Source organism: Muntiacus reevesi, chromosome 2, assembly GCF_963930625.1.
Source record: "Muntiacus reevesi chromosome 2, mMunRee1.1, whole genome shotgun sequence".
In the NCBI taxonomy this organism is placed as follows: Eukaryota; Metazoa; Chordata; class Mammalia; order Artiodactyla; family Cervidae; genus Muntiacus; species Muntiacus reevesi.
The window spans coordinates 21118605-21132706 of record NC_089250.1 but is presented as its reverse complement, the minus strand read 5'-3'; the positions used below and the strand labels follow the sequence as shown (position 1 = coordinate 21132706).

Here is a 14102-nt window from a genome sequence, read left to right as displayed (position 1 = left end):
TCCTGCCTTCTTTGAGTCTCCTCTGAAGGCCAGTGATGAAGGCTCACTCCCTTGCTGTAACAAACTGAACAAAGAGCTCTGTTCTCATTCCAGAGGTTTTTGCTTATTTCTATAAGATTCATTTGTTTCTTTTTGTTATATCTGGTGTACTAACAAATCATATTTTACCATTTGCAATGCAAAGGACCATGGAAACCTAGATGCTTTTGAACTGTGGTGCTGAAGAAGACTCTGAAGAGTCCCTTGGACTGCAAGGAGATCAAACCAGTCAATTCTAAAGGAACTCAACCCTGAATATTCACTGGAAGGATTGATGCTGAAGCTGAAGTTCCAATACTTTGGCCACCTGATGTGAAGAGTCGACTCATTCGAAAAGATCCTGATACTGGGAAAGACAGGGCAGGAGGGGAAGATGGCAGTAGGATGAGATGGTTGGATGGCATCACGGACTCAATGGACACAAGTCTGAGCAGGTTCAGGGAGATGGTGAAGGATAGGGAAGCCTGGCATGCTGCAGTCCATGGGGTCAAAAAGAGTTAGACATGACTTAGCGACTGAACGACAATGCAACCAACACCACCCTTGAGGCCTCTGGGCAACCCCAAAATCTGCCTCGGATGTGCCTTCAGCAGCCTTCCATACTCACCAAGCCCACCTGCAACCATCCTTTTCTTTCCACTTCACGGCTCCAATTATCATAGAGAATTACATACAGTAACAGAGTAGTCAACCATCCTAGTTTCCCAGAACTTCCCCATTTTAAGCATTGAAAGTCTTACATCCCAGGAACCCCCTCAGTCCCAGGTAAACTGGGACAGCTGGCTGGTTACCATTTGAGACTCCATGCCTGCCATCCTGACAGTCAGCCTTTGCAGGTGTAATTCATTCTGCCAGCAATCTTCTTTTACTATTAACAGATTATCAGCCTGCTGAGCTCCTCTCAATCAGCTGAGCCTGAGCTTAAATGCCCACTCCTAAGCCTCTTCGCCAGCAGTCCATCCCCCCAATCGCAAGCAGGTGATCCCCCTCCTCCATGCCACACTGGCCTGTACATACTTATGTGCATATCACGTGGCTATGGCAGCTAGACTTTCTGACCCTTTGACATACTGATCTCCCAGCGGGGAGAAGCTTTATTCTCTCCCCGCACTGTCATCACCACACCGAGGCCCTGTTTGTCTGTTTCCTGAGTAAGTGAATCTGTGGATGATTAACTGGCTTAGCTATTTATTTACCATAATAATAATTACTTATCATTGAGTTCGTGAATATTAACAAATTGTAGAACAAATAATTATTGTTAAATACTGTGATTATTATTGTTATCATCATTCATCAATTATTAATTAATGAATTAAACTGATCCCTGCAAAAAGGTCCAAAAGTTCTAGATTGAGCCAAAGAGACAGCATAATGTGGAATTTGGGAGCCTTCCAAGAAGCATACTCATTAATCCATCTCAATCACCCAGATCATCCACCCACCTCAATCTGGGTGGTGTTGTCCTGCCCATCGTCCAGGATCAGGTCCGTGAAGCCTCTGGGCTCTGGGGAGTCTTGGCCCAGGCTAGCTCGGTTTGAGTCTACGGCCTTGAGAGAATCCAAGTTCCTTTTCCACCTGTGGCTGAATGCATGTGTGTCCACCTCCACCTCCTCTTCTGTCTGTGGGAAGGCTTGAGCAACCTGATACTGCCCATCTGAAAAAATAAAATAAAATAATGAGTTACCACCTGTTATGCGTCGTTCACATGCTTTCTCATAGAGAAGGAAAATATCCTGCCGCTCATGAAAAGAGGAAACTAACTCAAAACAGTGAAACCCATTTAACTATAATATTTTGAGTTTGGTATGAAGAACTCTGAGTAGAAGGCAATTTCAGGACATGCCATAAGTCGTGACAATGCTTAATGTGCAGATCCAACAGAGTCCCTAAAACAGATGTGCTGCCCTAAAGCAATGCATTTTTATTCCCTTCCTTCCCTGCCCTCCACACACACCCTTCATAAACATTCTCTAGTTGTTCTGAGAAAATAAGCTGCAATCCAAACAAAGGAATGAAACCAACTGACTCCCAGCACATTTGAAAATACAAATCCGACATCATTAACTTGAAAGTTTATATTGTTTCACATAAGTTATGCTGAGCAGCAGAGAGATAGCAGAGCATTCGAACGGGTTAAAAAATATATAGAATGATCTTCATGTCAATGTGAAAACCTGCCTTGTAGCTCACAAGTCAGACTTGGTTCACTGCCGAATTCATTTAATAAGCAACACCCCTGGGAGGCATCACAAATGCTTTGCTCATTTGGGCTGTTCTCACCTTGGAATCTTGTCAGAGTGGTTAAGGATGACAGTGATGGGCACTTAGAGAAATGGATGAAAAACAAGGAGATCAAATCACAAAGGCATTTTAAAGCCATCTGCAGGGACTGGCTTTGCTGACCCAGCTCATGCCGCTTCTACAGGGGGGAAAATTAGATTTCATCATTACTCCTAGTCTTTCACTTCAGTGGGTCAGCAGGGGAAGATGTTCCACAAGTGTGGGCAATTCAGTGTCTGACCAAGAACAGTTCTCCTCTAGGCAACGATTACCAAAAGATATGAATTGACAGCCTTTAATAATAGGCAGGACATGGGTTCAAAAGGGCTAAGAGAATAGTGATTTAATTACAGCTGTGATGTTGCCATCAATACTAGAAGATTCCAAGAAACCAAAATGTATTTAATGAAACTTATACTTTGGCCACCTGATGCAAAGAGCAGACTCATTGGAAAAGACCCTGATCCTGGGAAAGATTGAAAGCGAGAGGAGAAAGGGGGCGACAGGATGAAATGGTTAGATATCATCATGGACTCAAAGGACATGAATCTAAACAAACTTCGGGAAATAGCGAAGAACAGGGGAGCCTGGTGTGCTGCAGTCGATGGGATTGCAAAGAGTCGAACATGGGATTGCAAAGAGTCGGACATGACTTAGCAACTGAACAAAAATAACAACAACAAATAATACACTAAATCCATTACTTTGAACTCTAATAACCAAGCCAAGGCTACCACTACTAGTCACATGCAAATATCTAAAACATCTCCCTTTGAAATCATGAAGGTGCTAATCATTTCCTCTTGAGGGGATATCCTTTGATTTCCCTGTGACTTTAAAAGATCTGCCATTGTTTATTGCCTTAGTAGAGACAGCCTAGAGCAAAACATTACCATACTGTAGGCTATCTAGACCTTTCCATGGGCTTGGAGAATATAACAGTGTAAAAGAATCATGGAAATGGAAACGACCAAACATTCCATAGAGAGGAAACCAGAGCCAGACAACGCAGCGCTGTGCTCAGCTCACAGAACTGTTATAAGGCTAAAGAAAAACTCAGGTACATGGAGGGTTGATCACAGTGGCCTCCCACCTGCCACGCAGTAAATGTTCAGTAAGTATGTCTAAAGAGGATTTTACAGAAAATGTTTATTTTTTAAGGTGTTATACCCACTGGCCATTGAATAGTGCTCAATAAATGTTTGTTGACTGAATGAATAATAAATAAATTGTAGACAGTCTCTTCAGAGCAAAGATGATGAAAGCAGGCAGAATTAGGTAAGGGAAGAAATGCAAGGATTCAGGAGAACTGGGGTGGAATTCTTTCTGTTAGGTTTGCTGAATAGGGGATGTTGCGTAATTTACAAAGCCCTCTTGTGGTTTTGTTACCCTTTATTTCAAATGGGAATGAAAATATCTCACCTGCAAAAGCAGACCACTTTTCCTGAGTAGGTGTCAGGCTCTAAGACTTATGATTCTAGGTAAAGCTACATAAAGCAATTTTATTTGCTTTATTTAGATGTCCTGCCTCATTACTAAAAATATATGATGTAGCTTACAACAAAAGTACACAATAAAGTTTTATAACAACCAGGTAAGGCCTCATAGCACAATACTTAGACTAAACTTTAGAGCTCTGCATTCGCTTTGCCCTAGGGGTGGTGGCGATCTGAATACAATTATGTAGGAACTTCTGAAAACCTATAGTATCCTTATTATAACATCAGTCTAGATAAGAAAGATAGCAAATATAATGCATTCAATGGGTCAAACAGTCCTAGATATGTGGTTTTTTTTTTGTTTTTTGTTTTTTTAACATCACAGAAAGGGAAAGGCTCCAGCCAGAGGTGTGTCAGTTCTTTCTAATGTAAATCAGAAAAATATACCTAAATGTTCAAAGTAGTAGTCTTCATTAAAATCTTCACACCAGAAATTCAACCCCACTGTTGGTTTCTTTAAAATAGATGTTATCATTGGATATTCACTGCCCGACTTTAAAACTTCACCATTACCCTTTTAGATTTTTATAACACAGGACAAAATACAGTGCTTTTCATGAAACTTAGGCCAGAAACATCATGCTAGCCCCTATGGTCCTGGCACAGGGCGTGGAGTAGATGAAATAACAAACAATGAAGGAGCTGTCTGCATAGGAAGTCCCCTTTCTCCTTTTCTCCCTCTCTGCTTCTTACCCTAGAGAACAAATAAAAAGAGCTTCAGAACACAGGGAGGGTAAAGTCCATGTTCCCCACTATTAAATTAATTAAACAAGGAGGCCATCAGACTGAGGAGTCTCTGATGGCTTCAGCAGCCTATGTAAGCAAACCTAAACCTGAGCCTGGAGGTGCCTCAAGTCTGAGAGATCAAAACCTAAGGACAACCAGCCACAAACTCCCAACTAGACTTTTCTGAATCAGGCAAACACTTAAGCTGCTGCTGCTAAGTCACTTCAGTTGTGTCCGACTCTGTGTGACCCCATATACGGCAGCCCACCAGGCTCCCCCCATCCCTGGGATTCTCCAGGCAAGAATACTGGAGTGGATAACACTTAAGCTACAGCCAATGAAATAATTTTCGTGTTTTCTTCTGCCTTTTCTCCATAAAAATCTCTCCCCTAGTTGGGGTCCTTGGAGTGTTCCTAACCACTTCTGGTATGCTGCTGCCCCACTGAAACTGATTTTTGTTCAGGTAGACTCTTAAAATGCTTGGTATGCCTCAGTTTATCTTTTAATACCACTTAAGCTGAATTTATATGCAGAGTACATCATGAGAAACTCTGGGCTGGAAGAAGCACAAGCTGGAATCAAGACTGCCGGGAGAAATATCAATAACCTCATATATGCAGATGATACCACCCTTATGGCAGAAAGTGAAGAGGAACTAAAGAGCCTCTTGATGAAAGTGAAAGAGGAGAGTGAAAAAGTTGGTTTAAAGCTCAACATTCAGAAAACTAAGACCATGGCATCCGGTCTCATCACTTCATGGGAAATAGATGGGGAAACAGTGGAAACACTGTCAGACTTTATTTTTGGGGGCTCCAAAATCACTGCAGATGGTGACTGCAGCCTGAAATTAAAATACGCTTACTCCTTGGAAGGAAAGTTATGACCAACCTAGATAGCATATTAAAAAGCAGAGATGTTACTTTGCCAACAAAGGTCCGTCTAGTCAAGGCTATGGTTTTTCCAGTGGTCATGTATGGATGTGAGAGTTGGACGGTGAAGAAAGCAGAGCACCAAAAAATTGATGCTTTTGAATTGTGGTGTTGGAGAAGACTCTTGAGAGTCCCTTGGACTGCATGGAGATCCAACCAATCCATCCTAAAGGAGATCAGTCCTGGGTGTTCATTGGAAGGACTGATGCTGAAGCTGAAACTCCAATCCTTTGGCCACCTCATGTGGAGAGTTGACTCATTGGAAAAGACCCTGATGCTGGGAGGGATTAGGGGCAGGAAGAGAAGGGGACGACAAAGGATGAGATGGTTGGATGGCATCACTGACTTGATGGGCATGAGTCTGAGTAAACTCCAGGAGTTTGTGATGGACAGGGAGGCCTGGTGTGCTGCGATTCATGGGGTCGCAAAGAGTCGGACACGACTGAGTGACTGAAGTGAACTGAAGTGAACTGAACTGAACTGTAGTTGAAATTTGGAAAGTCTGATGAATGTGTCAAACTCTTGTTTCTGTGATGAACATTCCACCTCATCCTTTAGTGAGATTACTGGGGAAGGTGAATTTAACAGACAGATAGGCCTTCTGCATAAAACTGGCATAAATGCTTCCTTTGGCATTTATTGTAGGTTTTCCTTATGAAAAACCTACACAAACATTTTGGCCAATCCCATATAAGGGTAAGTCCCCAGACCCGTATAACGTGTTTGTTTTTCACTTTTTAGTGGTGTTACATGATTTTTTTTTTTCTTGCTTTCTTTACTGTTGTATTAACACCTATTACAGCTGTTGATTAGTTTGCTTCCAAGATGCACATGCTTGCTCCTCCTAGAATTTACCACCTTGAACTCTGTAAACCAATCACTCGATCATCTGCTGGCTCAGACTGTGAAGAGTAAACAAAGGCTAAGGAAAGATCTATGGGGCTTCCCCCTGGTGGCTCAGCTGGTAAAGAATCCACCTGCAATGAGGAAGACCTGGGTTCGATCCCTGGGCTGGGAATATCCCATGGAGAAGGGAATGGCTACCCACTCCAGTACTCTTACCTGGAGCATTCCATGGACAGAGGAGCCTGGTGGGCTACAGTCCATGGGGTCACCGAGAGTCGGACATGACTGAGTGACTTTCACTTTCAAGAAAGGACCTAAGGGCTTTCCAATGACAAAATTTGTGAGCTTTAGGGCCTAGCTTCTGAATTTTCCTTGGGGTTGTTGCTTTACATGTAAGTCTTCCTCTCTGCTTAGGTTATGTATAAGCAAAACTAGCCAATCACACACAGAGGAAACATTCCCTATATGCTCATGACTCAGTACTACATGGTTCATCAAAACGAAAGTCTGAAAATAAAAAATAAAAAAAATTAAAAAATGAAAGTTTGACATTGGCTTTGATTTTGACCCCATTTCAGAATGATTTTTAGAGAAGATAAAACAAGTCAAAAATGGATGTTTTCCAGAAATAAAGATGGAGAAAAACTGGCAAAGCCACAGTCTGGTTATCTACATTGTAAATTATTCCTATTCACTTCATGGGCTTTCCAACTCATAAAAATATTGCAAATTATTCTTTAAATCACTGCCAAAACAGATCATTCTGAAGCAAGAGGAAAGGATATATGTAAAATAATTTTTCCCTCCCCAGCTGTAGTGAAAACAAAAGCAACAGGAGGGATCTTTCAATAGTCTGCTTGAACAGATTGTTTGCTTTCTGTCTACTGTATGTTAATTAAACCACTGATGGAAAACCTTCCAAGATAATTTCCGTGAACACATTTTGCTATAGTTGTTAATCACATAGTTCATGGAAACATTAAATATATCTAAGGACTCCCATTTGGACATAAGGAGAGAAAGCTAAAAGACACATTTTGTATATTTAATACATAAATTGACCTTAACACATTCTTGAGATATTTTATTTGATAAAAATTGCAGATAAAGTACTATTGAAAAAGATTCTTCACTACCTTTCAAATGGATCATCATTATGAAACCCAATAATGTCTAGTTAATCTGAGAGCAAAATAAGAAACTCATGTACACCTTCATATCATTCTTTGCAAAATTTGCAAGTTTCTTTTATGCTATCATCTACCATAAAATAAAATCATTTAAAATAAAAACAAAAGGGAAGAAAACAGTTCTGGGTTAGCTATGTTTATATTTGCATCTCATCCTAATGATTTTATTTAAATACCTTACATTCAGTTAATAGTTGAATGCATCTTTAACTGCGTTTCTTTTTTTTTTTATTATAACCCCAGTATAGTTTTTTCTATTGTTTATTTATTTACTTTTAATTGGAGTATAATTGCTTTACAATGTTGTGTTAGTTCCAGCTGTACTGCATTTCTTGAGTCTTGCATACAATCATATACACAATATATGTCAAGTGAGCAAGGAGTAACCACATAAACTGACATGTATTTTATGTAGTGAGGACCCACCATGACTGTACCTTTTGGACATACACTTGTGGTTTGCACTTAAATGAACGAAATCACCCTTGTGGATCCTATGGAAAGACTACAATTTTTCACTGCAAATAGATTTGCTGGCTTGAATCATCTGAGAATAGGCAAATTATTCAGCTAAGGTAGACTGCTGTATGGTTTCACACACCTCAGTTTATGGAAGTGAAGGGGAACTTCCACACAAATGGTTATAGTACTGGTTCTGTCCAATGATGAGCTGGCTATGTAGTGGACTAGGAGGTTTTGACTGATAGCATTACAGAGAAGATAGCTACAGAAGAGAAAGCACACAGAATATTTTGTTGAGAGGCAGCAGAGGGTTTGAATGGGAGGTGGACACTATTTTCTTGTTAAGCTTCACACGTGTTTCCTCACGTCTCCCAGTTGAGGACCACTGCTCCATGCTCTCGTCTCACCACGGGTGCCGAAGGTCACGTCTTCATCATCTCTTGCCTCCTGCCTGGTCTTACTTTCTTCAAACTCTCCCTTCTCCAATCTTTTCTCCATCTGCTGTCAGAGATAGCTTTCAAATTTATTCACTTCTCTATTTTTATTAAAACCTCTAAGGCTCCTTACCACCCAACAAAATGATAAAGCACTTCATGCTCTTGTTCTAACCACTCTTCCCTGACTCTGCCTCCCTCATCGGCTCTATGCTCCCACCACACAGAATCTCTCAATAACCTCTTTACCTGCAATAAATACCTTTGCATGGGGGGAAAGTCCTTCTTCATTCCAGGCTTTGGGAAATCTCATAGCTCCTTCAAGATCTAGTTCAAATATTGTCTTGGTAAATGGAGCATCCCTTGACTCCTTCAAGCAGAGCCGATTAAGTTTTCTTCTGCAGTCCAATGCCCCTTCTCATCTGATTCTTTAATCATTCTTCCACCTATCCCCACTTCAATGTGAGACTGTGCAGAAAAGTGTTGAGACAGCAGGTCTGAGACTGCTATCCTTAGAAAATCTTGTTTGTAAGGTTGGCCCTTGGCTGGCACCTGGGAACTGAGATTTGTGGGTGCTGGTGGGGGGATCCCCCCTTTCCCTAACAGATAAGAGGGGCTTACTGTGGCTAAACTGCCTGGGCAAACAATACTGTTTATGCTGGCCACCTGTCTTCCTTCCAGGAGCGTGGAATTTAGGTACATGGCAGACAGAAAGTGGTTATGTGAACAGTTCCCAGTACAAGTCCCTGGGCACTGAGTTTCTCGTGAACTTCCCTGTCTGACCATATTTCACACAGTTGTTATCACAACTGGCTGCTGGAGGAAGAAAATGCTTCCTCTGTGCTCCCACTGGAGAGGCTCTTGGAAACCTGCCCTGCTTTCCCCAGACATCACCCCGAGTGCCTTTTCCCTCTGCAGATTTTGCTCTGTAGCCTTTTACTTCTAACAAAGCACAACCGAGTCTTGTGAGTCCTCCTATCACATCACCAAACTTGACAGTGGCCGTGAAGTCTCCCGACACAGAGGTTCGATCTTATTTATACCTTTTGTTCCATTGGTACAAACATGGATGTTGACATATGATAAATACCCAAAGCTTTTTCTTTTTGAAAAGCAAATGAATGAATGAGTAAGTGAATGGTTGGCCAGGCTGCTGCTCATCTGAGACAGTGTCTTAAAGGATTATATATGTGATCTGTTGTCCAACTTCTTGAAACTTTAATTATGTCTCTTGCTCAGTCAGATAAAAGAGCGGAAAGAGAAAGCTATGGGAAAACAAAGCAATAGCAGCTTCTCCTTATCGGATATGAGTTTGACTCAACAAAAGCTCGCTGGCCAGTTGGTGATGTTCAGCAACACTCGTGGTTGCAATTCTTTCTGGTTCATGAACTCAGTAAGAAATAGAATACAAGTCTTTGAAGAACGTGGGCGTGGCCCAGGGAGGTTGAAAAGGTATGAAGTACTTGAAACAAGGACATGGTAAATAAAATGTGGAAAATAAATGGAGACTACTCTACAAGCCTGAAGAATGAGTCCAGTCTCTGAGGCACAGAGTAGAAGAACCACAAAGGCCTAAGACAAGATGTGAGTGTCCAGCATACTCCAACTCTCCACTCTTCCCCTTCTCTGACATCTCAGTCATCACAGGGTTCTTGGTCGCTTGCAGTAATTTTCCAGTGAAGAACATTAGGCAGGTCAAGAAAAAACACATAGGAAATGAAAGAGAATGGGAAAATATAACCAAATAATCCAAAGTATGTACAGAAAAAATTTGCACATTAAAAATGAAGTAGTTTTCTAACCTTACTATTAAATAAGATAATAAGCACAGATCTTAATCTTATATATAAAATGGTTAATTATTCTATGGAAAACATGATTAACCTTTATGAGCAAAGGTTAATATTATTTAAGACAATGTTAAGGTATTTGTCCATATTTACTAAAATCTTAAAAATAAAGAGAAAATAAAACTGTGTTAACAGTTATAAACAGAGGTGATCTATGCATTGTTTCTAATAATGGATTAATAATAATAATATTAGTAATAATAACTGATCTTCATTTAGGATTGGCCGAATGTAACACACTGTTCTAAATATTTGCATATGTTAATGTATTTGGCATGTACTATTTGGCATTTCTTATTTCACATATAAGGAAACATGTATATGAGAGGGTAAGTGATACACTAGGAAAATAACCAGAGCTGGGCCCATAGGCTTGGTATTAACTGTTATCTAATCTACTTCAGATGAATCTTCCAGGGGTAGAATTAGACATCTGTCAGAAAGTCTAATGATTTGACACAAAGAAAACACCCTGGTGCTGGGAAAGACTGAAAGTAAAAGGAGAAGAGGGTGGCAGAGGATGAGATGGTTGGATAGCATCACCGATTCAATGGACATGAACTTGGCAAACTCTGGGAGACAGTGAGGGACAGGGAGACCTGGCAAGCTGCAGTCCATGGGGTCACAAACAGTCAGAATCACTCAGTGACTGAACGACAAGATGACACAAAGAATCTAAAACAAAATTTAGACAAAATGCACTATTTGAAATGGCAAAAATATGTAAACAATCCAGTAGTGAAAGCAAATAAAGAATACAATATTTCATTTTCATCAAGTTGACTCTGCCAATGGGAGGAAATGAAACAAAGTTGATGTAAAAACAGCAGAAAATAAGAGCACTTTAAAACTGATCATATTTTTTAATGTCTTGAAAAGTTTGGAAGCACTTTAAAACAGATAATTAATCTTGTTAACTGAGTATTTTCTATTAAGACTCCCTAACAGAAATTTAAAAGAAAAACTGAATTCCTTCAAGTAGACTTTAGGACTTGTTTACCATGATGATAGCCTCCTATTTTATTATAACAAAGATGATTGTCAGAGAACTCAAGCTATTCGCTGATTTTTCCAATAAATCTGTCAGATTTGGCGAGTAAACTCATTTCCACATCAGCCATAGCCTACAAATAACCTACAGATAGTGAAAACAGCATGTAATTAAAACTAAGAGTCCATCTTTTAATAAGGTTCTAGGATTTTCAGCAGAAAACACAGCATCATGAAGTCAAAAAGGATATGGAATTTTTAGGTTACATGACCCTAACCATGTGTAAAATAAGAAGGAGCAAATTTATAACTTTTACAGTTTCTCCTAGCTTATAAAATTGTATCATCTACTTGCTAGCTAAATATCTCATTAACATACTTGAGGCTATTTGGAATCATATATAAAATATTCTACGCATTTGTTTTCAGGTTTACTATTTGTGAGAATCCATTTATTATAAATCTTTAGAGTCTCCACAGTTGAGTTCAGTTCAGTTCAGTCGCTCAGTCATGTCCAACTCTTTGCAACCCTATGAACTGCAGCATGCCAGGCCTCCCTGTCCATCAGCAACTCCTGGAGTCCACCTAAACCCATGTCCATTGAGTCGGTGACGCCATCCAACCATCTTATCCTCTATCATCCCCTTTTCCTCCTGCCCTCAATCTTTTCCAGCATCGGGGTCCTTTCAAACAAGTCAGCTCTTTTCATCAGGTGGACAAAGTATTGGAGTTTCTGCTTTAACATCAGTCCTTCCAATGAACACCCAGGACTGATCTCCTTTAGGATGGACTGGTTGGATCTCCTTGCAGTCCAAGGGACTCTCAAGAGTACCCTCCAACACCACAGTTCAAAAGCATCAATTCTTTGGTGCTCAACTTTCTTCACAGTCCAACTCTCACATCCATACATGACCACTGGAAAAACTATAGCCTTGACTAGACGGACCTTTGTTGACAAAGTAACATCTGTGCTTTTTAATATGCTATCTAGGTTGGTCATAACTTTCCTTTAAGGAGTAAGCATCTTTTAATTTCATGGCTGAAATCACCATCTACAGTGATTTTGGAGTCCAGAAAAATAAAATCAGCCACTATTTCCACTGTTTCCCCATCTATTTCCCATGAGGTGATGGGACCAGATGCCATGACCTTAGTTTTCTGAATGTTGAGCTTTAAGCCAACTTTTTCACTCTCCTCTTTCACTTTCATCAAGAGGCTCTTTAGTTTTTCTTCACTTTCTGCCATAAGGGTGGTATCATCTGCATATCTGAGGTTATTGATATTTCTCCCAGCAATCTTGATTTCAGCTTGTGCTTCCTCCAGCCCAGCGTTTCTCATGATGTACTCTGCATATAAGTGAAATAAGCAGGGTGACAATATACAGCCTTGATGTATCCTTTTTCCTATTTGGAACCAATATGTTGTTCCATGTCAAGTTCTAACTGTTGCTTCCTGACCTGCAGGGTTTCTCAAGAGGCAGGTCAGGTGGTCTGGTATTCCCATCTCTTTCAGAATTTTCCACAGTTTATTGTGATCCACACAGTCAAAGGCTTTGGCAGAGTCTCCACAGAACAATAAAAACTAAAGCTATTTAGTGAAATATCTCAATATTTCTTTATTATTGGCCATCCTCAACTACCCTTATTTCTTATATTCAGAATGGTCAATTTTAAAACAAAAGGTAAATCCAATGCATGAAAAGTGTGACTCTGCTAGCCAATGGAGATGGAAATTTCTGTAAACAAGGACCAGTCATGGCCAACAGCCTCTAAGGAAAGTTTAGTCTCCTGAGGCAAAATAGGGGAGATAGAATCAATTGTTATCATGGTGCCCCATGTCAAAGATGACATCCAAATGCCTATGACCCAAATCACTAAGGGCCTTCTATTAAGTTATGGCTGCCAGATGTCTGATAGATTCAGTTTCACTGCATGTTGTCATCAGCACATATTTAGTTTGTAGGGTCAGATCCATAAAGGAGGGCTTCCCAGGCGGTGCTAGTGGTAAAGAACCTGCCTGCCAATGCAGGAGATGTAAGAGACATGGGTCTGATCCCTGAGTCAGGAAAACCCCATGGTGGAAAGCATGGCAACCCACTCCACTATTCTTGCCTAGAGAATTCCATGGAAGAGGAGCCTGGCAGGCTATGGTCCATAGGGTCACAAAGAAAAGTGACTTAGCACATATGCATCCATAAAGGAGCCTAGGCTGACTTAGCCAGTGACCACAGATGACAGACAATTCATGTATTAGATGTATTAATATTTCTATCAGATTATGTTTTTGTAACTTTGATTTGAAAGTGAAGTCACTCAGTCATGTTTGAGTCTTTGTGACCCCATGACTGTAGCCTACCAGGCTCCTCCGTCCATGGGATTTTCCAGGTAAGAGTACTGGAGTGGGTTGCCATTGCCTTCTCCAGGGAATCTTCCCGACCCAGGGATTGAACCTGGGTCTCCCACATTGCAGGCAGACACTTTACCGTCTGAGCCACCCGGGAAGCCCAATATAACTCATACCATTATCAAAATATCCCCTGATTTCCACAAATTAACATATTAACTGCACCCCACTCTCTACTTATCCCCAAAATAATGAGCAATGCCCTTCACAAAATCCAACAACTAAGGAATTAAAGACCTGGTTTGGCAAAGTCAGGGCTCAGCCCTATAGCCTGCTCTATTCCCATTATTACTAAACAGATAATATTAGTTGTTAAATGTTGAATATCATTCTTGGATAAAGATGAAAAGTACAATGACTGACTGGAATTTTTGGCTTTCTACTGTTGCCAGAGTTGATAATATAGGCTTAAAAATATGTGCTTAAGGTGCTCAAATTTGAGCATCAAACA

At 40.5% G+C, this 14102-nt stretch overlaps 1 protein-coding gene across 3 annotated transcripts in view; it reads right to left on the bottom strand.

Moving 5' to 3' along the window:
• PLXDC2 (plexin domain containing 2) overlaps positions 1-14102 on the bottom strand; it is a 416578-nt gene that overhangs the window by 244304 nt on the left and 158172 nt on the right. For all 3 annotated transcript variants that reach the window (XM_065921072.1, XM_065921071.1, XM_065921073.1), the window contains one exon: positions 1485-1696. In XM_065921072.1, the coding sequence (XP_065777144.1) occupies positions 1485-1696 (212 nt within the window). The remainder of the gene's footprint in view (positions 1-1484; positions 1697-14102) is intronic.